The 27,642-nt window shown below is 50.5% G+C and overlaps 2 protein-coding genes across 3 annotated transcripts in view; one reads left to right on the top strand and one right to left on the bottom strand.

The window, feature by feature from the left end:
• Nucleotides 1–1,596: 1,596 nt before the first annotated feature.
• Nucleotides 1,597–17,845, bottom strand: LOC311360171 (isocitrate dehydrogenase [NAD] subunit gamma, mitochondrial-like; the record flags this gene model as incomplete). Its single annotated transcript, XM_084480263.1, has 14 exons — nt 1,597–1,713; nt 3,343–3,498; nt 5,678–5,824; nt 5,900–6,002; nt 6,210–6,343; nt 12,913–13,045; nt 13,489–13,549; nt 14,036–14,151; nt 14,697–14,794; nt 14,846–14,977; nt 16,388–16,538; nt 16,772–16,811; nt 17,584–17,724; nt 17,815–17,845. 14 exons carry the CDS (start codon nt 17,843–17,845, stop codon nt 1,597–1,599), a joined length of 1,560 nt encoding a protein of 519 aa, XP_084336389.1.
• The window catches only part of fam120c (family with sequence similarity 120 member C), a 22,848-nt gene continuing 12,611 nt past the window's right edge, over nt 17,406–27,642 (top strand). The window contains exons 1-12 of one of the 2 annotated variants that reach the window (XM_084479667.1): nt 17,406–19,048; nt 20,760–21,006; nt 21,349–21,431; nt 21,995–22,123; nt 22,227–22,326; nt 22,499–22,572; nt 22,795–23,069; nt 23,163–23,325; nt 23,466–23,549; nt 24,027–24,198; nt 24,338–24,587; nt 26,423–26,537. In XM_084479667.1, coding sequence (XP_084335793.1) covers nt 18,539–19,048; nt 20,760–21,006; nt 21,349–21,431; nt 21,995–22,123; nt 22,227–22,326; nt 22,499–22,572; nt 22,795–23,069; nt 23,163–23,325; nt 23,466–23,549; nt 24,027–24,198; nt 24,338–24,587; nt 26,423–26,537 — 2,202 coding nt within the window. In that variant the 5' untranslated portion in view covers nt 17,406–18,538. Of the gene's footprint in view, nt 19,049–20,759; nt 21,007–21,348; nt 21,432–21,994; nt 22,124–22,226; nt 22,327–22,498; nt 22,573–22,731; nt 23,070–23,162; nt 23,326–23,465; nt 23,550–24,026; nt 24,199–24,337; nt 24,588–26,422; nt 26,538–27,642 lie in introns of both variants that reach the window. The other variant, XM_084479666.1, reaches the window with a different exon arrangement.

Below are 27,642 nucleotides of genomic sequence, written 5' to 3'. Positions count from 1 at the left end.
CCTGTATTCTCATCAAGCAGAAGAAAGCATACGGGGATCTCTGCTCCCTGGTGAGGGTTCACCAGCACTAAGGTTAATGTGCAAACTGCACAGTATCCTGGACCACAGCTCCCACCGTCCACCAGGCACTGACCTCCAGCAGAAGCACCTTCAGCAACAGACTCACCCCCCCCCCCCCCCCCCCCCCCCCGGTGTAACACAGAACGCCCGCCAGCCTGTGGCCATCAGACTGTTCAACTCATCTACCTCCGGCCACCAGAGGGACAGTGAGACTCTGTCCTGAGCCTAATGTCACTTAATGTCTATTATCTATTACTTTATGTCATATTATCTACTATGCTGATACCATTTTGTCACCTTATCACTTTATACAATCGCTCACTATATTTAGTTGTACTTATTTATTTCATTTCTTATGCAGCAAACTTGCGTATTGTTGTATATTATATATACCTACGTTAACTGTCATTTTTGTGGCATTGTTGCATTTAGTTACTGTTGTACTTTATTTTATGTTAGTCTTATCCTATTGCACTTCTTTATCCTATTGTGCTTTGCACTTTGTTGCATTTAGTTACTTGTTTTATTTACTTGTATTACTTCTCTTTATATCGCAACTGTCTAGAACAGCGAGGGTAGAACAGTGAGGGTAGACCATACAAGGAATAGGAGACAAAGCTTAGATCATTAAAAGGAAACATGGATTTCTCCATCACAACGTGTGTGTGTGTGTGAATGAAGAGGCTGAGGTAGAAGGAGGATCCAGACAGAGGTAGTGGTCTTTATTCCTGTGCTGTGTGCAGAGCACTGGCTCCAACACATTCAGCAGCATGAGCGTTGGACTGGAACATGTAGAACAGACATTCACATTTGAATCTAGTGCAGTGTTAGGGACTAACTGAGATAAATGAGCAGTAGAAGTTATATTATGGTAAAGAGGTCAAACAGAACCACATTAAATGCGACTGGTAACTCGAAAACATGTGTAACCCTAACCCTAACCTTAACCCTCTAACCCCTAACCCTCTAACCCTAACCGTAACCCTCTAACCCCTAACCCTAACCTTACCCTAACCCTAACCCTAACTCTCCCAATACAACAGAGAGCTGACACCATCAGTTACCAAACAAGGAGGAATCCCAACATGGAGCTATTAAATAACTGGCATTGCTGGGATTTGAGAGTGTTATACAAATAATACAGCCAGAAAAATACACAGTGTAATAATTGCATAGGTGTACAGAGGTTTGTCAGTGCAGTCAATATTGCTATGCTGTTCCTTTACTGTCAAACTGCTCTTATTGGTCACTCGGTGCATAGGATGGCTCACAGGGAGAGATACAATACTGATACATAGTTACTTATTCTTCTTTGCTATATACATGCATGCATATATTTGTGTGTGTGTGTGTGTGTGTTCTTGTGTCTGTCTGTGTCTGTGTGTGTGTGTGTGTGTGTGTGTGTGTGTGTGTGTGTGTGTGTGTGTGTGTGTGTGTGTGTGTGTGTGTGTGTGTGTGTGTGTGTGTGTGTCTAGATGCTCTGTGTCAGGGGCCTGGTGGTGTCAGGGGCCCGGTGGCGTCAGGGGCCCGGTGGCGTCAGGGGCCCGGTGCTCTGTGTGTCTGTGTCAGGGGCCCGGTGCTCTGGATGGCGCTCCTGATGGACTTGATGACATCTGAAGTGGAGGCCTGCCCCCCGAGGTCAGCGGTGTGCATCTGGAGAGAAGAGGAGACAAGAGCAGAGGAGACAAGAGCAGAGGAGACAAGAGCACCAGGTTAAGAGTAGAGAGTGTAACACAGAGAGAGAGACAGCTGTCTCTCTTGTCTTTAAGCAGAGGGGGAGTGTAACAGAGAGAGACAGCTGTCTCTCTTGTCTTTAAGCAGAGGGGGAGTGTAACAGAGAGAGACAGCTGTGTCTCTCTTGTCTTTAAGCAGAGGGGGAGTGTAACAGAGAGAGACAGCTGTCTCTCTTGTCTTTAAGCAGAGGGGGAGTGTAACAGAGAGAGACAGCTGTGTCTCTCTTGTCTTTAAGCAGAGGGGGAGTGTAACAGAGAGAGACAGCTGTGTCTCTCTCTTGTCTTTAAGCAGAGGGGGAGTGTAACAGAGAGAGACAGCTGTCTCTCTTGTCTTTAAGCAGAGGGGGAGTGTAACAGAGAGAGACAGCTGTGTCTCTCTCTTGTTTTTTTACAAGCTGAGTGCAGGACATTTAAATTGCAACATATTTAATGTAAGCAGAAATGTAAAGGATGATCTTTTTATTTGTTTTATTTTCTTATCTGCCTGTTGGTTTTATCATCATTTGACCTAACCGATCTAACTGGAAGCTTTTGGTATTTATCCATCTTATTTTCTTCCTACCAGCCTGGTATCAGCTGTTATATATGACACCACACAAAGCAGATGACTGACGGACAGACACAGTAGGACAATAAGTCAGACATACTTTAAAACAAACAGACAGAGGAGCAGAAAGACAGACAGCCGGAGAGAGGAGCAGACAGACAGACAGACCCGTGTCTCTGTGACGGTGGACAGGGTGGCAGACAGACAGACAGACAGACAGACAGACCCGTGTCTCTGTGACGGTGGACAGGGTGGCAGACAGACAGACAGACAGACAGACAGACAGACCCGTGTCTCTGTGACGGTGGACAGGGTGGCAGACAGACAGACAGACAGACAGACAGACAGACAGACAGACAGACAGACAGACAGACCCGTGTCTCTGTGACGGTGGACAGGGTGGCAGACAGACAGACAGACAGACAGACAGACAGACAGACAGACAGACAGACAGACAGACCCGTGTCTCTGTGACGGTGGACAGGGTGGCAGACAGACAGACAGACAGACAGACCCGTGTCTCTGTGACGGTGGACAGGGTGGCAGACAGACAGACAGACAGACAGACAGACCCGTGTCTCTGTGACGGTGGACAGGGTGGCAGACAGACAGACAGACAGACAGACAGACAGACAGACCCGTGTCTCTGTGACGGTGGACAGGGTGGCAGACAGACAGACAGACAGACAGACCCGTGTCTCTGTGACGGTGGACAGGGTGGCAGACAGACAGACAGACAGACAGACAGACAGACAGACAGACAGACCCGTGTCTCTGTGACGGTGGACAGGGTGGCAGACAGACAGACAGACAGACAGACAGACAGACAGACCCGTGTCTCTGTGACGGTGGACAGGGTGGCAGACAGACAGACAGACAGACAGACCCGTGTCTCTGTGACGGTGGACAGGGTGGCAGACAGACAGACAGACAGACAGACAGACCCGTGTCTCTGTGACGGTGGACAGACAGACAGACAGACAGACAGACAGACAGACAGACCCGTGTCTCTGTGACGGTGGACAGGGTGGCCCTGCGGATCATGCTGGCGTAGGCGGGCAGCTGGAGGTGGTCCAGCAGCAGGCAGGCGGCCAGCAGCGCGGCCGTGGGGTTGGCCACGTCTCTGTGAGCGATGCTGCGGCCCGTGTTCCTGGTGCCCTGAAACACACACACCGGTCACCACACCGGTCACCACACTGGTCACCACACCGGTCACCACACCGGTCACCACACCGGTCACCACACCGGTCACCACACCGGTCACCACAACATCCCCTCATGTGGTCATACGTGTTCCTGGTGCCCTGAAGACACACACCGTTCACCACAACATCCCCTCATGTGGTCATACGTGGCGTGCATATGAGGAATGGGATAAAGCACCAAGGGTCACTATGGGAAGCCTCTCACCCAGAGAGGATGAGGACAGAGTCTCTGTTCAGTCCCTCTATCTGGATGAGGCCGGATAACGTAGAACAAGGAGAACATGCCATCCATGTAGTTTATTATCATCATTTGGTTATGGTCGGTAGATATTGGTTAACGTCTTCTGAGATCTGGTCTGTTTTGGTCACCTCGTTATGGGAATACCTGAGCTACCCTGCCTGAAAATTCATCCGCGATTTCGATTTAATCTCATTTCATGGGTCTCGAGGAGGCAAATACTTGGTGGCAAATAGGTAGTATGGTGACGCAGGTGGGCCCCATTCTGCAGCAAGCACAGCAGACATCCTGAGGGCGGACCTAGGTTTGGCTCAAGTTAAGAAGTAGCATGCATGATTTTGATGTCTGTCCAACGTAGTCCGTCCTGAAGTGTCACTGTTGCCGATCTAGCTTACACTTACATTTGCAATCTGACTCATGTACGCAGCCAGCCATTGGTCTATCAAGCTGACTGTTCCCCCTTCGCCCCAGTCCAGCCAATCACAGCTCAAGCAGCACCTCATGGGCCTGCTCAAACTGTACACTGTAAACCTTTTCACTGTAAAATTACAGTAAAGTACTGGCAGCAGGTTCGCCAGTAAGGTACTGTTTATTTACAGTAATACACAGTTCTTGGTATGCAGTAGCTTGCTGTAATCTCAACATTACAGTAGATAGCACCTGTAGGCTCTTCTTAAGCTGTCAGGGTCTCCAGGCACTCCTCACACTTTCATTGCACAAGAGAACAATGAAAGTGTCCCCTGGAGATGAACGCTACTCCCAACATGACTTCTTTGTGTAGTTGCATGCTGCTACCTGGTGAGTAGGGCTGTGAATCGGAGCCTTCATGACGATTCGATATGATATCGATTTCTTAAGCCAACGATTCCATTATTTTCGATACTTCAGAATTCCCCACGATGCGATTAGATTCTCTATTTTTTTACATTATATCTATTAATATAATATCTATCAAATAAATCAACAAAAAAATGTATCATTTACCTTTTATTGAGAATACAGAAACAGTATTCTATGCACACTTTAGTGCTTACTGTGCAGGTCTAGTACGGCAATTAGCCGTAATAATACATAAAATAATAATAATAAAAATAAAATAAAAATTGTCGGCTGTATAATTGATTAATCGATACAAATGGATTAATATTTACACCCTACTGGTTAGAATGTCTTGTGTTGATATATATTGTTGTGGGTCTTTTAGTTTTCTGCATATTTTCCTATTGCAGTCTCTAAATCTATTGGATGGATTCATGACATCACCATAAGCACCTTTTAGAACCGGATCTGATTCTTTTGTTTATCCACGGTAGATACATGGTACTCTTGGTATCCTGATTTAGATACATGGTACTGGTTTAGATACATGGTACTCTTGGTATCCTGATTTAGATACATGGTACTGGTTTAGATACATGGTACTCTTGGTATCCTGATTTAGATACATGGTACTGGTTTAGATACATGGTACTGGTCTAGATACATGGTACTCTTGGTATCCTGATTTGATCCTTGGTGAGGGTCTGTTTGGGGTTCACTGTGTGAATGTTTCAGATCGTAACTCTATCACCATTCTTTACAACTTTGTAAGTCCTCTTTTTGTTTCCTTTCCTTCTATCCTCCGTGGAAGGTAACTTTGGAGTGTAGTTATTACCGTAATAATATTTGGTTATTATAAGTAGCTTGAGGATTCAGGATTGTGTGTTATCGCCCCCCCGCCTTATATAAAGAGGAGCACAACGACAAATCTTTTCGGTCAGGAAAAAAACTAATTTGCCTGTAGAACTGGGATGTTTCATTGTTTAGATGATGATCCTTTTTGAATGTGTTGACATGTGTTTCCAAGGTGCATACGAGCGCAGAGTGAGGTGAGTGTGGAGCGGTGGGAGCTGACCGTTTCAAACAGGGCGTAGTGCTCTCCATGGTTGGCCCCCGGGACCAGGCCGGGGCCCCCCACCAGGCCCGCGCACACGTTGCTCACCACGTTACCGTACAGGTTGGGCATCAGCATCATGTCGAACTGCTGGGGCCGGGACACCAGCTAACACAGAGGGGTGCATGTCGTCAGTACAACCAACCCCACAGGATTCTGTTCCTCCTACTTTGCCGTGGCTACCTGCATGGTGGCGTTATCCACGATGATGCTGTCGAAGGCGATGTCGGGGTAACCACTGGCAACCTCCTTACAGCACTCTAGGAAGAGGCCATCACCCAGCTTCCTGCTTGATGGACGGACACACACACACACACACACACACACACACACACACACACACACACACACACACACACACACACACACACACACACACACACACACACACACACACACACACACACACACACCAAAAAGTGTTTAAGCGAGGTATACAGATGTCAACGGCCAATGAGGATACGGGAGGAGTCAGGGGATCAGGACAACGGACATGATGTTGGCCTTGTGGACCGCGGTGATACGACGCCGTCCGTTCTGCCTCGCCGTTTGGAAAGCAAAGTCTGCGATGCGAAGTGAATTGACCCTGGTGATGATCTTCAGACACTCCACCACGCCCGGAACGCTCTGGAGACACAAGGAGGAGGAGGACCAACAACGTCTATAAGGTACTGTCACACTCTGGAGACACAAGGAGGAGGACCAACAACGTCTATAAGGTACTGTCACACTCTGGAGACACAAGGAGGAGGAGGAGGACCAACAACGTCTATAAGGTACTGTCACACTCTGGAGACACAAGGAGGAGGAGGGGACCAACAACGTCTATAAGGTACTGTCACACTCTGGAGACACAAGGAGGAGGAGGACCAACAACGTCTATAAGGTACTGTCACACTCTGGAGACACAAGGAGGAGGAGGACCAACAACGTCTATAAGGTACTGTCACACTCTGGAGACACAAGGAGGAGGAGGAGGACCAACAACGTCTATAAGGTACTGTCACACTCTGGAGACACAAGGAGGAGGAGGACCAACAACGTCTATAAGGTACTGTCACACTCTGGAGACACAAGGAGGAGGAGGGGACCAACAACGTCTATAAGGTACTGTCACACTCTGGAGACACAAGGAGGAGGAGGGGACCAACAACGTCTATAAGGTACTGTCACACTCTGGAGACACAAGGAGGAGGAGGACCAACAACGTCTATAAGGTACTGTCACACTCTGGAGACACAAGGAGGAGGAGGACCAACAACGTCTATAAGGTACTGTCACACTCTGGAGACACAAGGAGGAGGAGGACCAACAACGTCTATAAGGTACTGTCACACTCTGGAGACACAAGGAGGAGGAGGACCAACAACGTCTATAAGGTACTGTCACACTCTGGAGACACAAGGAGGAGGAGGAGGACCAACAACGTCTATAAGGTACTGTCACACTCTGGAGACACAAGGAGGAGGAGGGACCAACAACGTCTATAAGGTACTGTCACACTCTGGAGACACAAGGAGGAGGAGGACCAACAACGTCTATAAGGTACTGTCACACTCTGGAGACACAAGGAGGAGGAGGACCAACAACGTCTATAAGGTACTGTCACACTCTGGAGACACAAGGAGGAGGAGGACCAACAACGTCTATAAGGTACTGTCACACTCTGGAGACACAAGGAGGAGGAGGGGACCAACAACGTCTATAAGGTACTGTCACACTCTGGAGACACAAGGAGGAGGAGGACCAACAACGTCTATAAGGTACTGTCACACTCTGGAGACACAAGGAGGAGGAGGACCAACAACGTCTATAAGGTACTGTCACACTCTGGAGACACAAGGAGGAGGAGGAGGACCAACAACGTCTATAAGGTACTGTCACACTCTGGAGACACAAGGAGGAGGAGGACCAACAACGTCTATAAGGTACTGTCACACTCTGGAGACACAAGGAGGAGGAGGAGGACCAACAACGTCTATAAGGTACTGTCACACTCTGGAGACACAAGGAGGAGGAGGACCAACAACGTCTATAAGGTACTGTCACACTCTGGAGACACAAGGAGGAGGAGGAGGACCAACAACGTCTATAAGGTACTGTCACACTCTGGAGACACAAGGAGGAGGAGGACCAACAACGTCTATAAGGTACTGTCACACTCTGGAGACACAAGGAGGAGGAGGACCAACAACGTCTATAAGGTACTGTCACACTCTGGAGACACAAGGAGGAGGAGGACCAACAACGTCTATAAGGTACTGTCACACTCTGGAGACACAAGGAGGAGGAGGACCAACAACGTCTATAAGGTACTGTCACACTCTGGAGACACAAGGAGGAGGAGGGGACCAACAACGTCTATAAGGTACTGTCACACTCTGGAGACACAAGGAGGAGGAGGACCAACAACGTCTATAAGGTACTGTCACACTCTGGAGACACAAGGAGGAGGAGGAGGACCAACAACGTCTATAAGGTACTGTCACACTCTGGAGACACAAGGAGGAGGAGGACCAACAACGTCTATAAGGTACTGTCACACTCTGGAGACACAAGGAGGAGGAGGGGACCAACAACGTCTATAAGGTACTGTCACACTCTGGAGACACAAGGAGGAGGAGGACCAACAACGTCTATAAGGTACTGTCACACTCTGGAGACACAAGGAGGAGGAGGGGACCAACAACGTCTATAAGGTACTGTCACACTCTGGAGACACAAGGAGGAGGAGGACCAACAACGTCTATAAGGTACTGTCACACTCTGGAGACACAAGGAGGAGGAGGAGGACCAACAACGTCTATAAGGTACTGTCACACTCTGGGGACACAAGGAGGAGGAGGAGGACCAACAACGTCTATAAGGTACTGTCACACTCTGGAGACACAAGGAGGAGGAGGAGGACCAACAACGTCTATAAGGTACTGTCACACTCTGGGGACACAAGGAGGAGGAGGAGGACCAACAACGTCTATAAGGTACTGTCACACTCTGGAGACACAAGGAGGAGGAGGACCAACAACGTCTATAAGGTACTGTCACACTCTGGAGACACAAGGAGGAGGAGGACCAACAACGTCTATAAGGTACTGTCACACTCTGGAGACACAAGGAGGAGGAGGACCAACAACGTCTATAAGGTACTGTCACACTCTGGAGACACAAGGAGGAGGAGGACCAACAACGTCTATAAGGTACTGTCACACTCTGGAGACACAAGGAGGAGGAGGACCAACAACGTCTATAAGGTACTGTCACACTCTGGAGACACAAGGAGGAGGAGGGGACCAACAACGTCTATAAGGTACTGTCACACTCTGGAGACACAAGGAGGAGGAGGAGGACCAACAACGTCTATAAGGTACTGTCACACTCTGGAGACACAAGGAGGAGGAGGGGACCAACAACGTCTATAAGGTACTGTCACACTCTGGAGACACAAGGAGGAGGACCAACAACGTCTATAAGGTACTGTCACACTCTGGAGACACAAGGAGGAGGAGGGGACCAACAACGTCTATAAGGTACTGTCACACTCTGGAGACACAAGGAGGAGGAGGGGACCAACAACGTCTATAAGGTACTGTCACACTCTGGAGACACAAGGAGGAGGAGGACCAACAACGTCTATAAGGTACTGTCACACTCTGGAGACACAAGGAGGAGGAGGGGACCAACAACGTCTATAAGGTACTGTCACACTCTGGAGACACAAGGAGGAGGAGGACCAACAACGTCTATAAGGTACTGTCACACTCTGGGGACACAAGGAGGAGGAGGAGGACCAACAACGTCTATAAGGTACTGTCACACTCTGGAGACACAAGGAGGAGGAGGACCAACAACGTCTATAAGGTACTGTCACACTCTGGAGACACAAGGAGGAGGAGGGGACCAACAACGTCTATAAGGTACTGTCACACTCTGGAGACACAAGGAGGAGGAGGAGGACCAACAACGTCTATAAGGTACTGTCACACTCTGGAGACACAAGGAGGAGGAGGACCAACAACGTCTATAAGGTACTGTCACACTCTGGAGACACAAGGAGGAGGAGGAGGACCAACAACGTCTATAAGGTACTGTCACACTCTGGAGACACAAGGAGGAGGAGGAGGACCAACAACGTCTATAAGGTACTGTCACACTCTGGAGACACAAGGAGGAGGAGGGGACCAACAACGTCTATAAGGTACTGTCACACTCTGGAGACACAAGGAGGAGGAGGACCAACAACGTCTATAAGGTACTGTCACACTCTGGAGACACAAGGAGGAGGAGGAGGGGACCAACAACGTCTATAAGGTACTGTCACACTCTGGAGACACAAGGAGGAGGAGGAGGACCAACAACGTCTATAAGGTACTGTCACACTCTGGAGACACAAGGAGGAGGAGGGGACCAACAACGTCTATAAGGTACTGTCACACTCTGGAGACACAAGGAGGAGGAGGAGGACCAACAACGTCTATAAGGTACTGTCACACTCTGGAGACACAAGGAGGAGGAGGACCAACAACGTCTATAAGGTACTGTCACACTCTGGAGACACAAGGAGGAGGAGGGGACCAACAACGTCTATAAGGTACTGTCACACTCTGGAGACACAAGGAGGAGGAGGACCAACAACGTCTATAAGGTACTGTCACACTCTGGAGACACAAGGAGGAGGAGGGGACCAACAACGTCTATAAGGTACTGTCACACTCTGGAGACACAAGGAGGAGGAGGAGGACCAACAACGTCTATAAGGTACTGTCACACTCTGGAGACACAAGGAGGAGGAGGACCAACAACGTCTATAAGGTACTGTCACACTCTGGAGACACAAGGAGGAGGAGGGGACCAACAACGTCTATAAGGTACTGTCACACTCTGGAGACACAAGGAGGAGGAGGACCAACAACGTCTATAAGGTACTGTCACACTCTGGAGACACAAGGAGGAGGAGGGGACCAACAACGTCTATAAGGTACTGTCACACTCTGGAGACACAAGGAGGAGGAGGACCAACAACGTCTATAAGGTACTGTCACACTCTGGAGACACAAGGAGGAGGGGACCAACAACGTCTATAAGGTACTGTCACACTCTGGAGACACAAGGAGGAGGAGGACCAACAACGTCTATAAGGTACTGTCACACTCTGGAGACACAAGGAGGAGGAGGACCAACAACGTCTATAAGGTACTGTCACACTCTGGAGACACAAGGAGGAGGAGGACCAACAACGTCTATAAGGTACTGTCACACTCTGGAGACACGAGGAGGAGGAGGGGACCAACAACGTCTATAAGGTACTGTCACACTCTGGAGACACAAGGAGGAGGAGGAGGACCAACAACGTCTATAAGGTACTGTCACACTCTGGAGACACAAGGAGGAGGAGGAGGACCAACAACGTCTATAAGGTACTGTCACACTCTGGAGACACAAGGAGGAGGAGGACCAACAACGTCTATAAGGTACTGTCACACTCTGGAGACACAAGGAGGAGGAGGACCAACAACGTCTATAAGGTACTGTCACACTCTGGAGACACAAGGAGGAGGAGGAGGACCAACAACGTCTATAAGGTACTGTCACACTCTGGAGACACAAGGAGGAGGAGGAGGACCAACAACGTCTATAAGGTACTGTCACACTCTGGAGACACAAGGAGGAGGAGGACCAACAACGTCTATAAGGTACTGTCACACTCTGGAGACACAAGGAGGAGGAGGACCAACAACGTCTATAAGGTACTGTCACACTCTGGAGACACAAGGAGGAGGAGGACCAACAACGTCTATAAGGTACTGTCACACTCTGGAGACACAAGGAGGAGGAGGGGACCAACAACGTCTATAAGGTACTGTCACACTCTGGAGACACAAGGAGGAGGGGACCAACAACGTCTATAAGGTACTGTCACACTCTGGAGACACAAGGAGGAGGAGGACCAACAACGTCTATAAGGTACTGTCACACTCTGGAGACACAAGGAGGAGGAGGAGGACCAACAACGTCTATAAGGTACTGTCACACTCTGGAGACACAAGGAGGAGGAGGGGACCAACAACGTCTATAAGGTACTGTCACACTCTGGAGACACAAGGAGGAGGAGGAGGACCAACAACGTCTATAAGGTACTGTCACACTCTGGAGACACAAGGAGGAGGAGGAGGACCAACAACGTCTATAAGGTACTGTCACACTCTGGAGACACAAGGAGGAGGAGGAGGACCAACAACGTCTATAAGGTACTGTCACACTCTGGAGACACAAGGAGGAGGAGGGGACCAACAACGTCTATAAGGTACTGTCACACTCTGGAGACACAAGGAGGAGGAGGACCAACAACGTCTATAAGGTACTGTCACACTCTGGAGACACAAGGAGGAGGAGGACCAACAACGTCTATAAGGTACTGTCACACTCTGGAGACACAAGGAGGAGGAGGACCAACAACGTCTATAAGGTACTGTCACACTGTTATTTTCTAACATAAGAGAGTACTGCTTCGTCTGCATATTGTGTAACAATAAGTGGTCTGCAACATCAACTCTGTCTCCGCCAAGAAATCGCTGAAAAGTTTGACCAGTGACCTAAATCCCAGATCCATGACATCGGATGTTGTTTTGAAGCAGTACTCTATAGCAGTACTCTATAGCAGGACTCTACCTGTATAGCAGGACTCTACCTGTATAGCAGGACTCTACAGTAGGACTCTACCTGTATAGCAGGACTCTACAGCAGGACTCTACCTGTATAGCAGGACTCTACAGTAGGACTCTACCTGTATAGCAGGACTCTACAGCAGGACTCTACCTGTATAGCAGGACTCTACAGTAGGACTCTACCTGTATAGCAGGACTCTACAGTAGGACTCTACCTGTATAGCAGGACTCTACAGTAGGACTCTACCTGTATAGCAGGACTCTACAGTAGGACTCTACCTGTATAGCAGGACTTTACCTGTATAGCAGGACTCTACAGCAGGACTCTACCTGTATAGCAGGACTCTACAGTAGGACTCTACCTGTATAGCAGGACTCTACAGCAGGACTCTACCTGTATAGCAGGACTCTACAGTAGGACTCTACCTGTATAGCAGGACTCTACAGTAGGACTCTACCTGTATAGCAGGACTCTACAGCAGGACTACCCTTTAGGCGAGCCAGACCTTTGGAGTCAAACCCAGATGCACCCACCTCGTGCTCCAGACTGCTGTACTCCCCCTCGGTGTTCTCCCTGACGATCATGATGTCGACGTTCCTGTGGCGTGTCTTCACCCCGGGGAGCGACTGGCAGTGCATCACGTTGGCATACAGGTCTAGAGACGTGCTGAGGGACACAATAACAACATACAGGTCTAGAGACACAATAACAACATACAGGTCTAGAGACACAATAACAACATACAGGTCTAGAGACACAATAACAACATACAGGTCTAGAGACACAATAACAACATACAGGTCTAGAGACACAATAACAACATACAGGTCTAGAGACACAATAACAACATACAGGTCTAGAGACACAATAACAACATACAGGTCTAGAGACACAATAACAACATACAGGTCTAGAGACACAATAACAACATACAGGTCTAGAGACACAATAACAACATACAGGTCTAGAGACACAATAACAACATACAGGTCTAGAGACACAATAACAACATACAGGTCTAGAGACACAATAACAACATGTTTTGAATACATCCAGAAGGTTGATGAGAAATGTGATTAGTCCACGTGGTTTAACTGCGTGTCACTGACCGCAGAAGGTTGTTCCGTGACTTGTACGAGGGTGGAAGGTTGTGATTGGTCTCCATGTTACCTGGAGGGAGTAAACACAACACGCCAAAAGGCATGTTGACCATCATGAGACATGTGACCATGTCTAAAACCAAACTCAACACTGTGAGGCCGAGGGCATGTTGACCATCATATGAGACATGTGACCATGTCTTAAACCAAACTAAACGCATAGCCTCCACCCTTAGCCCCCCCCCCTCACACACTCATTGTATGTTGTACGTCCTGGCACTTAATGTACGCACTTATTGGAAGTTGTACGTCCTGGCACTTAAAAAATAGTAGGGAATGGGTTAACCTTACAACTGTTAGTGCTTGGTTCTTGGTTCTATGAACATCCTTACTGTACCGACGGCGATATAATGGTTTTCACCTTCTTCTGACAAATGTACTTATTGAAGGTTGCTTTGGATAAAAGCGTCTGCCTAATGCCCTGAATGTAAATGTACCATAATAATGCATGTCAGTTGCATCCATCTTGTTCACAGACCCCTGCCCTGACACACACCTTTCAGCGCCACCCCGTTGCGTCTAATGGACATAATGGCGTTGTTGATGTCGTCTTCAGAGGTCAGGCTGGAGTCCACATTGGCCACCTCAAAGTCCACTGGCACACAACAGAACCTAAGAACCGGAGGGAAAAGAGAATCAAGTAGGTATGTTTTTGATATTATAATGACAGTTAGAGCAACTTCATTATTTCAGGTGGCAGCCATCTTACTGAAGTGTTCTTAAATCAGGTTGAATTATTAAAAAAGAAAACATTCTTTCCGGTTTGAAATCAATGTATTTAGTTTTTAGTCCTCTGCTGCCCCCTGCTGGGTACCCCTGGATAGCGGGGCGAGGCACAGGCACCATTCAATAAAATAACTCAGTGATAGAAACACGACTGCTGTCCAATGAACTTGATAGTCGATTGACAGATTCTTGCAGTTATGCCTTAATGTGTTTATTTAAATATGACCAATGACATTGGTCCTAGCGCGGCAGTCTTATGGGAAATCCTACCCTGACCAAGGAGCACCTGCACGCTGCTTCCTGAGCTTTAGCCAAATCTAGGTACGTACTTGGGGACAGACGGAACCAACAGGTCAGACCTACGCCACCAATACTCCCCGAGTGTCTCTCTGTGTAAAGGGGGGCTGCAGGGGGCCACACGTTGCTCTCACCAGAACAGCTCGCGCACGTGGTCAGCCAGCTCCGGGCCGATGCCGTCCCCGGGGATCAGGGTCACCGTGTGCCTCCCTCCGTAGCGGGCCGGGGGGGGCTGCACAGCACAGGGGCCACGGGGGACCCCCGGAGACACTCCTCGTTACACAGCATAGGGGCCACGGGGGCCCCCGAGACACTCCTCGTTACACAGCACAGGGGCCACGGGGGACCCCCCGAGACACTCCTCGTTACACAGCACAGGGGCCACGGGGGCCCCCGAGACACTCCTCGTTACACTCTCAACATAGGGCCAGGACGCACCACCGCCTCAGAGGACACACTACCCGGGTAAAGTTCAACATCTCCCCAATATTCACACAGTGCAGATCTTCAAAGAGTTAGCACACGAATACACAATCACACAAATGAGACGGTTCATTATCTTTAAAACATGTATTGGAATGGATCAAGAACTTGCATCACATGGCATAATCAAAGAATAATAAAGTATATCATAAATATCACTGATTGTATCTTAAAAGGTCCCATGACATGCCACCAGGTGTGGTGTGATTGGCCGTTACAAGCCGTTTTGGAAATATGCCCCTTATGACATCACAGGTGGGCATGTCCACCTAGATGTGTGACGGATAGATGAGCAACGTTTGCTACGGTCCACTGGGTAGGCTGGTGGACTGATCTATCCAGCACACATCTAGGTGGACACGCCCACTTGTGATGTCACAAGGGGAAGATTTCCAAAACGGCTTGTAGCGGCTAATCACACCACACCTGGTGGCACGTCACGGGACCTTTAACAGGAACAACTTGTGTTTTTCACTCACTAGCCGGCTGTAATGTATGACAGGAACATGTATTACATTTCCTTGCACATCTAGTCTTGCCTCAAGTGTGCCTCGCCGCGCTGGGTCAGGACCAACGCGTCAGGCTACTCGGAACAGACATGAGAGTGAACAATGTAAATGTAGTCATGCACATGATGGCTGCACAGTATGGAAGTGGAAATACATGTCCGTGGAAATGTGATCTGTGAGCCGCTGTACTCACTATGGTCTGGATGGGACACAGAGAGGAGGAGAAAACAGGAGGTTAGTGAGGCACAGGGACACACTGGGCTCAAATGGTGACGCACCACACAGTTGAAGACATTTAAGGACAGGACAATGAGGGGAACGCCACGACGTTATGGGTTGACCTGGTGAGGCCTGCTGCTCACTTCACACTCCACTAATTCCATTTTCATGGGAATATATTCTTGCATTCTTACGGTATAGGTTGACGCTTGTCTTCGGTGAGATGCATAGTTGGTCGCCCCACACACCTGTGGGATGAAAAGGCGTAGTTACCAAAGTAATCACTTAAGCTGCAGCATGCATGTTAATGACTCGATTTGATTTCACGAAACTAAACACTAGTTGAAGGCCATGAATAATTAAAGTTGAGTTCCAGGTAACAAAACTCGATTTGAAAGTCATGACATGTTCAGGTAGGCCTACCAGAACTGTGTAGGACTATCGTTAGAACATTAGCCCTCCATCAGGTGCTGAACGGACAGCGACCCGGACCCAGGGCTAGCCCCGTTAGCCCACTAATCAGCTTAGGGGGAGCTTTCATTTGACGCAATAAAGAAGCGAACACGACCAAACAAAGCTGATCCCGTCACTATCACAATGAACCCTGGTTGTACCTGTACGGTCCGGGACAGGGGGACCCCCCCGCAGCGCCCGGGTCTCGCCCCCCTGGATAGAGCGCACAGCGCCGCGCGGAGCGTCATCTTCTTCAGCTCACTGTAGTGTGGACCGCACGGGAGCGCGCTGCGCGTCATTTTCTTCAGCTCACTGTGGACCGCACGGGAGCGCGCTGCGCGTCATCTTCTTCAGCTCACTGTGGACCGCACGGGAGCGCGCTGCGCGTTCATCCCTTAAAACAAATATCAAATGTCTATATTATATATATTATATATCCATCCTCAAAATCAAAAATTTTGTTGTGATTTATTTTGAGTTCTGTCATAGAAAACCAAAATATTTGTCACTTGGTATAAATATTCCCCTTTGCACAGTTGCCCTACTTCTCTCCTTCCTCCCAGCGGGCAATGCGGAAAGCCTCCACTAGGGGCGACATGGAGCGGCGGACGCACCGAGGACTGTCTACCTGTTACACTCGTTCTGTTCACACATGGCTCATATGCATATGTGGCTCCTCATGTCAATGCTTTATTGAACCGGACCTAATTGTAAGTGGTTGCAACGACTTTAAAACTGAACATGCCGCATCCACTTTCCGAAGTCACATGTGTTGTGATGGACGATGGTTTGCGTCTCGTCTCGTCTACGTGCAGAACACAGACTGATCACACACTTGTAAAATGAACCCCTTTTGGACCAAAGCGTGTTTCTCTCTCCTCCCTCAGAGAGGAGGCCTGTCAGGTTTAACTTTATCAACAGGATAGATTTGATTCGAAAACGTAGAGTTTTATAAATACATTTCTCAGCGTAACCCGAGCTACATGTCGTCCCTCCCTCCCTCCCCTCTCTCTCTCTCTCTCTCTCTCTCTCTCTCTCTCTCTCTCTCTCTCTCTCTCTCTCTCTCTCTCTCTCTCTCTCTCTCTCTCTCTCTCTCTCTCTCTCTCTCTCTCTCCCCCCCCCCCCCCCTCGCCTCCTCCCCCCCTCGCCTCCTCCCACTCTGCTGTCCGCGAGGAAGGCGCAAGATGGCTGATGTCGCTTGGAAGTATGTTCCCCTCCGCAACATGAAGTCGTGAGTGTGGAAGAAAGCGAGGGAGGCACCATCGGGCTTTTATTTTTATTTTATTTTGGTTGTTTTTCTTTTCTTTCTTCATCCGCCCCGTCCAGCGTCGTGTCCCCGGCCCTGTCCCCCCCGGACCTGTCTCCCCGTCTCCCCGAGAGGACGCGTCCATCACGCCGGGACAGCAGCTAGCCGCTAGCGGGAGAGTTAGCCTCGTACCGCCGCCACCGTGCCGGGCTCCCGCGGCCTGGTCCGGGTTCATCCGATCCTCCACTACATCTGCACGGGGAAAAACAAGCGACAGATACGCATAAAGACGCGGAATCGGCTCCATTTCGCCACATTGATATCAACTAGTTTAGCTGTCACCAGTCCGTGCGGTTAGCAGCACAGCTAACATGTCGGCTAACTAATGCGTAGTTTTGCGCCGGGTGTTCGGTCTCACGGGTCGGTTATGAGCCGTTCTTAAAACACATGCCATCTAGTCGTCACGCCAACGATCTTGTTGGTGTTGGCAACTGTAGTAGTTGATCCATTTGGCCTCCCGTTATCTCGATGACAAGCTACGGGGCTGGGCGAGCTGTAAACTTTTCTAGCTGTAGCTAGCTGGACCGGCCTTGCTGCTGGCGATCTACCAGATCAGCTCTGGGATGGACTAGAGTCCCCCAGGACCAGGACCAGCTCTACTATCAGGCCTTTTTAATCAGTGTCAAGTGTAATACATTCACAAGTGTGCGTGGTGAAACCTTTGGCCCTCTGATCCGCAGGTTACCTAGTTAACCTAGTTGTTGAGCAGGTTACCTCCTGATCCACTACACTAGAGACTGGTTAGCAGGTCACCTCCTGAGCCACTACACTAGAGACTGGTTAGCAGGTCACCTCCTGATCCACTACCCTAGAGACTGGTTAGCAGGTTACCTCCTGATCCACTACCCTAGAGACTGGTTAGCAGGTTACCTCCTGATCCACTACCCTAGAGACTGGTTAGCTGGCCCCCAGTGCACAGCTAGCCGACCATCACACCACCACCACGGCGTACAGAACCCACCCGGAGCCGCCTCCCGGCCACACACACCGGCTCAACAACACCGTCATGGGAGTGCAGGGTTTCCAGGAGTATCTAGAGAAGCGGTGCCCCGGGGCCGCGGTCCCGGTGGACCTCCTAAAGCTGGCCCGTACCGTGGGCCGCCAGCCCCCTCACCACCACCACCACCACCCACACCACCCGGGGCCCATGCCTCCCCCGCCTCCGCCCGCACGGATCCTCATCGACGCGGACTCCGGCCTGCAGCGCCTGTACGGCGGCTACCAGACGGACTGGGTGTGCGGGGGGGAGTGGAACGCCATGCTGGGCTACCTGGCCGCCCTCTCACAGGCCTGTCTGTACCAGGGGGGGCTGGAGCTCGTCGTGGTGTTCAACGGCACCCTCGGAAAGGAGCGCTGGCCCGAGTGGGCGCGGCGAGCTCAGGGCCAGCGGCAGACGGCCCAGCTCATAGTCAACCACGTCGGCAGCAAGGCCACCCCGCCTCCCCGGGCCTGGTTCCTGCCCCCGGCCTGCCTCAGCCACTGTGTCCGCCTCGCCATGTTCCGCTTCCGAGTGCGGGTGAGTACCTAGGCCCTGGTTCTTTGGATATATCGCTACGTCGCACGACCCACCAGTTAGCAATTGTATGTTTTCTAATGTAATGCCAATTTTACGATGAAATAAATAAATGGCTTAATATGTAACGTTGATTATTTAAATGGCAACATATAATCAATGCTATAGGTCCATTTAATCACATGTCCCCAAGTGGGGAAGCATCAGTCCTCATTCTCTACTACGTGCATTAGTTGACTGTTTTTATAGAGGCTGTTTAATTGCCATAGTCTCGTCTATAAGGACCAGCTAGTGGCTGGTCCGCCTCGCAGCGTGGTGGTTCTCAGCGAGTAGGTATGTGTATTGTGCAGCACAGCATATACATTACATAACATGAACCCACTGAACCTTACACATTGTTTCGCTGCTGAGTAGGGGACTATTAATAGACTGCTTGTCGATTACACGTATTTGTAATGGCTGGTTCATAATGTTGGGTCCATTTAATGGAAATTGTTTGAGGTTTTGTAAAAAAAAAAAGTTACTTTATTTAACATTTTAGATCTAGTTAGATTACGATAGTAAATGAATGGATTGGCAGACATAATTGACCCATAAATTGCTATAATTAGTGATGTCTTTGTGAAATGGCTCCTTTTGCAGCCGCATAGCCTCGAATCTGGTCCACTGCTTTGGAAACGAGTGATTTTCTTAGCCTAGTAGTATTTCCAAAGGGGAGATCAGTCGGTTATTCACATGAGAAATTCGGTTTAAAATTGCTTGAAATGCACTCGTTGCTTCCTGTGGTGGTTAAGCCATATTATTCATTATGTTACCATGGTTCAGCGCACCCTTGGCCAGGGTTCCCAGAAATGCCTTTATCACATTCCTACCATGTCGTATATCTGTCCTCTCTAGCTGAACCTTTCCTAAAGGCCCCCTTTACTTCCACTTTGGGTGGACTTCAGGGACCTGCATGTAAAAGCTCCTGGGTGAAATCGTGTTTGTCTAGGCTGATATGCATTGATTGTACAGAATACAAGTTATTCTACAATTTGTCAGGTATGCCACCAACTCCTATACAAGACCTATATGACAGAATGAACTTATTTAGTTTGACGTGAAGTTGATGGATTAAAATATAAATATTACAATTCACCAGCCATGATTTAATGTGATCACCGTCTGGTATTGTAGGAGGCCCTGTTAACATGCAGACATGATTCTGTTTCATCAACACAAATCCTCTCTCAAATGAACGCCTGATGGAGAGAATGTTGTTGTTTAGCAGCTATTGTCATCGCAATATCATGTTCTAATATTTACTTTCATATCTAAATATCCCCTTTACATGCAAAGATATATAGATATAGATCGATGTATATGTCATTGGATGCCACTATCTTGGCCCCTTACACTGACATTTTCCATTGTACATATAGTGCATAGTTGTGTACCATATTATGTACTACTATAAATAGTTGTACTATTTCTAATTTCATACAGTATTCCGTTTTGGACTTGTACAATTGTCCTTATTAAATAGTGTTGTTTATTAAATTTTTTTGAAGTACAAAATGGCGGTGTGCACACATGCACACATGAAATGAGTATATTTCTGATATCAACCTGCTGTGGAGCCCTGATGATGGGTCGTGTCTGGTTCCCTCTTCCTCAATAAGATATGAGCTCCTCTCGGCGCAGAACAGTAGCTCTTTTCTCTCTCCATCGACAGGTTGTTCAGACGCTGGAGGACCACCACCAGGAGGTGCTGTCCCTCTACAGGGACTTTGGCTTTGCTGGCCTCATAGCTCAGGACTCTGAGTTTGCCCTCTGCAATGTGCCCGCTTACTTTTCATCGCACGCGCTCAAACTGAGCTGGAACGGCAAGAACCTCACCACACATCAGTACCTACTGTCTGAGGCAGCCAGGCAGCTGGGTCTGAAGACACAGCACCTGCCCTGCTTTGCTGCACTACTGGGTAGGGGCAGCTGTGCACACACACCTATACAAACACCGGTGATACACATTCCAGGTTCAGAAAGTAAGCTCTGCATTTTGAGTCCACCGTCTTGCTAGCTGTACCCTCACGAATAGCACAAGTCAATGTTCTGGCTCAGTGCAGACCTGAGATAAATCATGAAATAACTTTCCTATCAGGACATATACTCTACTGACCAGTACTTGCATTTCCATGTACAGTCAAACATGGTTGTTAAAGATAATCTCCTTAGTTAGCCCCCGTTGGGCTGTTCCTCTTAGACGTCTGCCCTCCTTTGTTGACACAGCAAACATTTATGAGAGCGCTTTGTGCTTCCTGTAGGGAATCACATTCTGCCTGACGAGGACCTCGCTGCCTTCCACTGGAGCTTGCTGGGACCAGAACACCCACTGGCTTCTCTCAAGGTACATTCCACGTAGTGAGGACTAATGCCACCAGAAAGGCCACTGCAGAGGGATGATGGCATATCACCGGGTTGTATCCACTACACACTAATGCATATCTTGTCAGGAAATCATCTCAGAGTCAGCTTATTAACGTCCTCCTTGGAAAGACTCTGGATGGTAGTGTTCCCCCAGAGACTAAGTTACCACCCCATTACTTGCTCAAAGTCTGAAACGCTCCGTAAGGTCTGTACAGTAATGGCTCACAGGCCGGGCCGTGTGAGCGCATGGTATTGGGTAGGGAAGGGAACAGACTCCCACAATTAAACGGCTTGAAGGAGTAGAAGCACATCTATAGACTGAAGTGACGTGAGTTTGCAATGGAACCCAATTAGCTGATGCTTAATGTATACCTTGATTACCCTGAACAGGATTAGAATTTCTGTTCTAAAAACAAACGAGCACTTCTTTGGGGGGTTATTTGGTTAAATGGTATTATTCATTAACTTCTTCATAAAGAACCTAATCTACTCTACGACATTCTGATTCAGCTGAGAGTGGTTGACGTTGTGGCCGTGCTGCAGGTACGGGCTCATCAGCTGGTGCTGCCACCCTGCGAGGTGGTGATCAAGGCTGTGTCGGAGTACGTCTCCTCCATCAAAGACCTCGGCAACCTGGACACCATCGCCAGGGACGTCTTCAAGCAGTCCCAGGTAACACAGCAACACACAGGGCCGGGCGGTCCAACCTCGGCCGTTACTACTACATGAAGCCACACTGGGGCTCTGGGTCAGTCCATGTCTTTCCCTCCTGCAGTCTCGCATGGAGGACAAGGTGGAGCGCTTTAAGAAAGCTGTGGAGTATTTCTCTGCCGCCTCCAAACCACGCACGCTCAACATGGGGCCCTCCTTCATTTGTAAGTAGCACTCCCATTTGGTTTGTTAAAGGCGGGAGGAGAGGGGGAGGAACATGTTGTAGTCTGTGAGTGCAGTGTGAGGCCTAGCCTCCCTGCCATCCTTGATGACTATCCAACATCTAAGTCTGAGGATGTGTGCTGAACTTGGTTTATTGTGTTGTTGCGTGTTCAGTACCTGGCTTTGGACCCAATCCATTTGGTGGACCACCTGGTCACATGGGACCCATGCAACCTGGAAAGAACCAGGTTTGAATCCACTCCCAATCCTTCCATCTTTCTGTGTTGTGACTGTAAATCAACTTACTTGACCGTAACGCGTGCTTTTTGAAACATTTATTAGCGGCTAGAGATGGGCTCAGTGTAAATTGTAACAGGACCTTCCCGTTTGCTTTCATCTGCACTCAGGACACTGAATCACTTTGGCCCCCGTGTTCGCCTCTTGTTAAGACACCCCCCCGTCTGCTACAGTTTCCTCCTCCCCAGGTTCCAGGGCTGAAGCCACCCTATCAAAACGCTCCGTACGGACCCGGCTCCAATCTTGTATTCCAGGGCCAACCGCCTCTCATGCAGGACTGTAACGATTCACTAACGGGAAAGATGCCTTTCACTGATTGGTCGGCTCCATACGATTCCACCCAAGGGGGCAGCAGATTACCCAATCACCACGCCGGAGTCCAGTCTGTCCCCTCCCCCTCTCCCTCTTCCTCCTCCGATGGAGACGAACCCAACGACACCAACGCTAAGTACGAAAAGCAGATAGAAAATTGAAGTTTTCTGTCATTTTGAAGACTTGATTCCGTACTCACTGCTGCTCTTTCACCGCGTTCTCTCCTCAGCCATTTGACGGACAAATCTTCAAGATGGGAGGATCCGTCTTCCAGAGGAGGTTCTGCCCCTGGAGACAATTCCCATGGCAATGGGAGTGGTTCAAACATTCCCTCACTGCTGTCTATGGCAACAAGGAGTCACATGGACATAACCACACCCCCTTTGCCTCAGGTGTGTGTGTGTGTGTGTGTGTGTGTGTGTGTGTGTGTGTGTGTGTGTGTGTGTGTGTGTGTGTGTGTGTGTGTGTGTGTGTGTGTGTGTGTGTGTGTGTGTGTGTGTGTGAAGATGTTGACTGACACATTGTTTTACAGGTCAGTGCGGAGGTGCTGCGTGTTGCAGAGCACAGACATCGCAGAGGGCTAATGTACCCCCAGATTTTCCACATACTGACCAAGGTACAGAAACATGTCTTATTGGTGACTGCTTTGCTTAATGAATAGATGGATGATGGATCGTCCCTTTTCAGAATGTTCCCAATCTTAACTTTAGAAGCAGTAAACAAGGAGGAGTTGAGCCTCAGCGTTTCTGTAAAGGAGAGGTAGCGTCATTACCAGCTTTTTTCTGGATCTACGTACAGTCCTGATTCCTCCATCTTGCAGATGGCTCGTAGCTTACACTCCCCGAGTCCCGCCATGCAGAACCCTCCCCGCCTTTGGTGATCTTGGTCCAGTTTATAAATAGACTATAAAAATCTAGAGATATATGCTATATCAGAGGGCGCCGATACATTTATGAGGTGCGGCTGCGTCTCACAGCTGTGTTTCACTGCTGAGGGCGTTGATGCTCCGCTCCCCAACATGCAACAGGTCGAGGCTGTCCCATGCAAGCTCAAATAAATCAGACGACTCCTCTCCTCCCTCCTCCCTCCTCAGGGGGAGATGAAGATGCCAGTGTGCATAGAGGACGAGTGCAACGCCGAGCTGCCGCCCGCCTCCCTGCTCTTCCGGGCAGCCAGACAGTACTCGTACGGCGTCCTGTTCAGCTTGGCGGAGACACACCGCCGCCTGGAGAGGCTGGCCATGCGCAAGAGAGGGCCTGTGGAGGGTGAGGGTCGCTGGGGAGGGGCGGGGCGGGGGGGGTGGTGGAAGACAGGCGGCGGTATGGTTCTGTGCATATGGGTTTAACCCTCCTGTTGTGGTTCAGTAAAAGGACCGTACTCATTGGTCACGTGTGCGGCTCCCAGTTCCTCCGGTGATCGTGAAGGAGTGGAGCAGCGGCAAGGCCAAGTCGGCCCTGACCCCGGAGCTGGTCCCGGCCATGTGTTTCCGGGAGTGGACCTGCCCCAACCTGCGGCGGCTGTGGCTGGGCCGCGCCAGCGAGGACCGCTCCCGCAGGACCCGGGCCTTCCTGGCCTGCCTGCGCTCCGACTGCCCCGCCCTGCTCAACCCCGCTCAGGTGCCGCAACACCTGCTGCTCATGTGCTGCGTGCTCAGGTAGGCCCCCCCCCCCCCCGCTGCTGCTCAGGTAGCCCCCCCCCCTCCTGCTGCTCAGGTAGGCCCCCCCCCTCCTGTTGCTCAGGTAGGCCCCCCCCCCTCCTCCTGCTCAGGTAGGCCCCCCCCCTCCTGTTGCTCAGGTAGGCCCCCCCCCCTCCTCCTGCTCAGGTAGGCCCCCCCCCTCCTGCTGCTCAGGTAGCCCCCCCCCCTCCTGCTGCTCAGGTAGGCCCCCCCCCCCCCCCCCTGCTGCTCAGGTAGGCCCCCCCCCCCCTGCTGCTCAGGTAGGCCCCCCCCCCCTGCTGCTCAGGTAGGCCCCCCCCCCCCCTGCTGCTCAGGTAGGCCCCCCCCCCCCCCTGCTGCTCAGGTAGGCCCCCCCCCTCCTGCTGCTCAGGTAGCCCCCCCCCCTCCTGCTGCTCAGGTAGGCCCCCCCCCCCCCCCCCCTGCTGCTCAGGTAGGCCCCCCCCCCCCTGCTGCTCAGGTAGGCCCCCCCCCCTGCTGCTCAGGTAGGCCCCCCCCCCCCCCTGCTGCTCAGGTAGGCCCCCCCCCCCCCCTGCTGCTCAGGTAGCGCCCCCCACACTCCTGCTCAGGTAGGCCCCCCCCCCCTGCTGCTCAGGTAGCGCCCCCCCCCCCTGCTGCTCAGGTAGCGCCCCCCACACTGCTGCTCAGGTAGGCCCCCCCCCTCCTGCTGCTCAGGTAGCCCCCCCCCCCCCTGCTGCTCAGGTAGGCCCCCCCCCCCCCCTCCTGCTCAGGTAGGCCCCCCCCCCCTCCTCCTGCTCAGGTAGGCCCCCCCCCCCTCCTCCTGCTCAGGTAGCCCCCCCCCCCCCCCTCCTGCTCAGGTAGGGCCCCCCCCTCCTCCTGCTCAGGTAGGCCCCTAGTTAAACGCTAGGCACCAGTTCTCCTGCAGGGGGCACAATGTCGTATATGCTAAATGTCAAACCATTACTCAGGTTCAACCACAGTCACACCAGTTCATTCACACCAGTCACTCTGAGGCATATGAGGCTGAGGCTGGCTGAGGCTGGCTGAGGCTGGCTGAGGCTGGCTGAGGCTGGCTGAGGCTGAGAGGAGGCTGAGAGGGCTGGGGGCTGAGGTTGAGGCTGAGAGGGCCGGGGGCTGAGGTTGAGGCTGAGAGGGCTGGGGGCTGAGGTTGAGGCTGAGAGGGCCGGGGGCTGAGGTTGAGGCTGAGGCTGTGAAGACCTTTCCTTACTGCAGGACTGCAGTAAGGAAAGGTCTTCACAGCCTCAGCCCGGCCTCTCAGCCTCAGGACTTGTAGGACAACTAGGACCTCCTAGTTGTGAGTGAGCGTAGTTGTACCTGTAACCAGGACGTCTGGCCACTACTACTGCTGGAACCTTCTGGACCAACTTGTGATTGATCCAATGTTTGATGAATGTTTTGCATATGTCGATTTTGGTTTTACCTTTTTACGCAATCAAATCCCCAAATGTCATTTGCACCTGTGTTTTGAAGCTGTCCCAAACCCTCCCCTGTACAGTAACGTTTGTCTGTACGGACATTATGGCTCCAAGAAGCATGGGCCCAGTGGTACCAGCTGGTGGAGACGTGCTCTTCAGGGATACATACAGTATATGGTGGACACATTTGAAAACTTTGCCCAGTCTCAGGCTGAGCGATGGGCACTAAATAGAGTAAATAATAATAGATTGACCGTACAATAACCATAGCTACCATTAGGTTTACTCCCTGTGTAAACCTAATGAATTAGCCCAAACCATCTACAGAACATGTACTTGCCACACCCTAGCCATTGCTCAACCTCTGGGAACCTCCACATGCCTTGAAGTCCAGGGGTTGATGTGCTGATTCCTTTGCAGGTATATGATGCAGTGGCCTGGGGGGCGCATCCTGCAGAGACATGAGCTGGACGCCTTCCTGGCCCAGGCCGTCTCCAACCAGCTGTACGAACCGGACCAGCTGCAGGAGCTCAAGGTAGGAGCCTCCTCCCTCTGTGAGGGCTGTAGGGACTAGGAGCCTCCTCCCTCTGTGAGGGCTGGGCTGTAGGGACTAGGAGCCTCCTCCCTCTGTGAGGGCTGGGCTGTAGGGACTAGGAGCCTCCTCCCTCTGTGAGGGCTGTAGGGACTAGGAGCCTCCTCCCTCTGAGGGCTGGGCTGTAGGGACTAGGAGCCTCCTCCCTCTGTGAGGGCTGGGCTGTAGGGACTAGGAGCCTCCTCCCTCTGTGGGCTGGGCTGTAGGGACAACGTCTGGATTGAAAGGATAAATGAGCGATCATCGTTGAACGTACTCAGTCGTATGCATTTTGCTGAGCCGATAAAGAGACTGGGGCTCAGGGCTTTCCCCCTGACCACTGAGGCCTGGCAGCTGGGTACCAGGCCCAGCGGCTCCCCCTCCGTGGCTGGACCTCTTGGGGCGCCCAGACCAATAAATACAATGCAATCACATGTTGTGGTGATCAGCCCTGCTGTGATGCGATTGCGTGGGAATTTAGCGTTTCTTTTTTTTAGTTTCTAGTTGCCTATATTTGAACTAACTCCAGTTGACTGTTTTTCTTGCTCTTTGACTAACTGATGACATGCTTAGTGTCCATCAACCGTCGAGTCTCAGGAAACGTATCCATAGCAACAGGCAGTCTGTCTCTGCCTCTCATCTAGGTTAAGATCCTATATTCTAATGGAACAAATTCTTTGCGCCCATTATTTGGTGAAGGAGGAGAGACTAGATCACAAATCATTGTGACATTGTTTAAGACAAATTAACTACTAGTCTGCACTTTTTCTTTTATCTCTTTTTGTGGTTGTGATCTATATTGGTTCCTTGGTATATAAATAACGTTGATAAAACACCCAAATTGCAGATTTCTGTGTACATTGCCTATATGTGCACCCAGATCAGTGTTGTATGGGCTCTATTAAAGCAGATACTGAGGTAAAAGGAACGCACGCGTTAGAGGGAGATGTGGTGTAGGGCCAGCATGACATCCATTGAGGGTGGAGAAACATACAAACCTTTACAGTAGAGGAGGCCTGTATGGTCATTCTGTCATGGTCACCCATTGGTTTTAGATTTTCCTGAACCT

The sequence above is a fragment of the Micromesistius poutassou genome (assembly GCF_964030765.1).
Source record: "Micromesistius poutassou genome assembly, chromosome: 15".
Lineage (NCBI taxonomy): Eukaryota > Metazoa > Chordata > Actinopteri > Gadiformes > Gadidae > Micromesistius > Micromesistius poutassou.
Note: the sequence above shows the minus strand (reverse complement) of the source record. Positions and strands in the feature narration are given on the sequence as shown.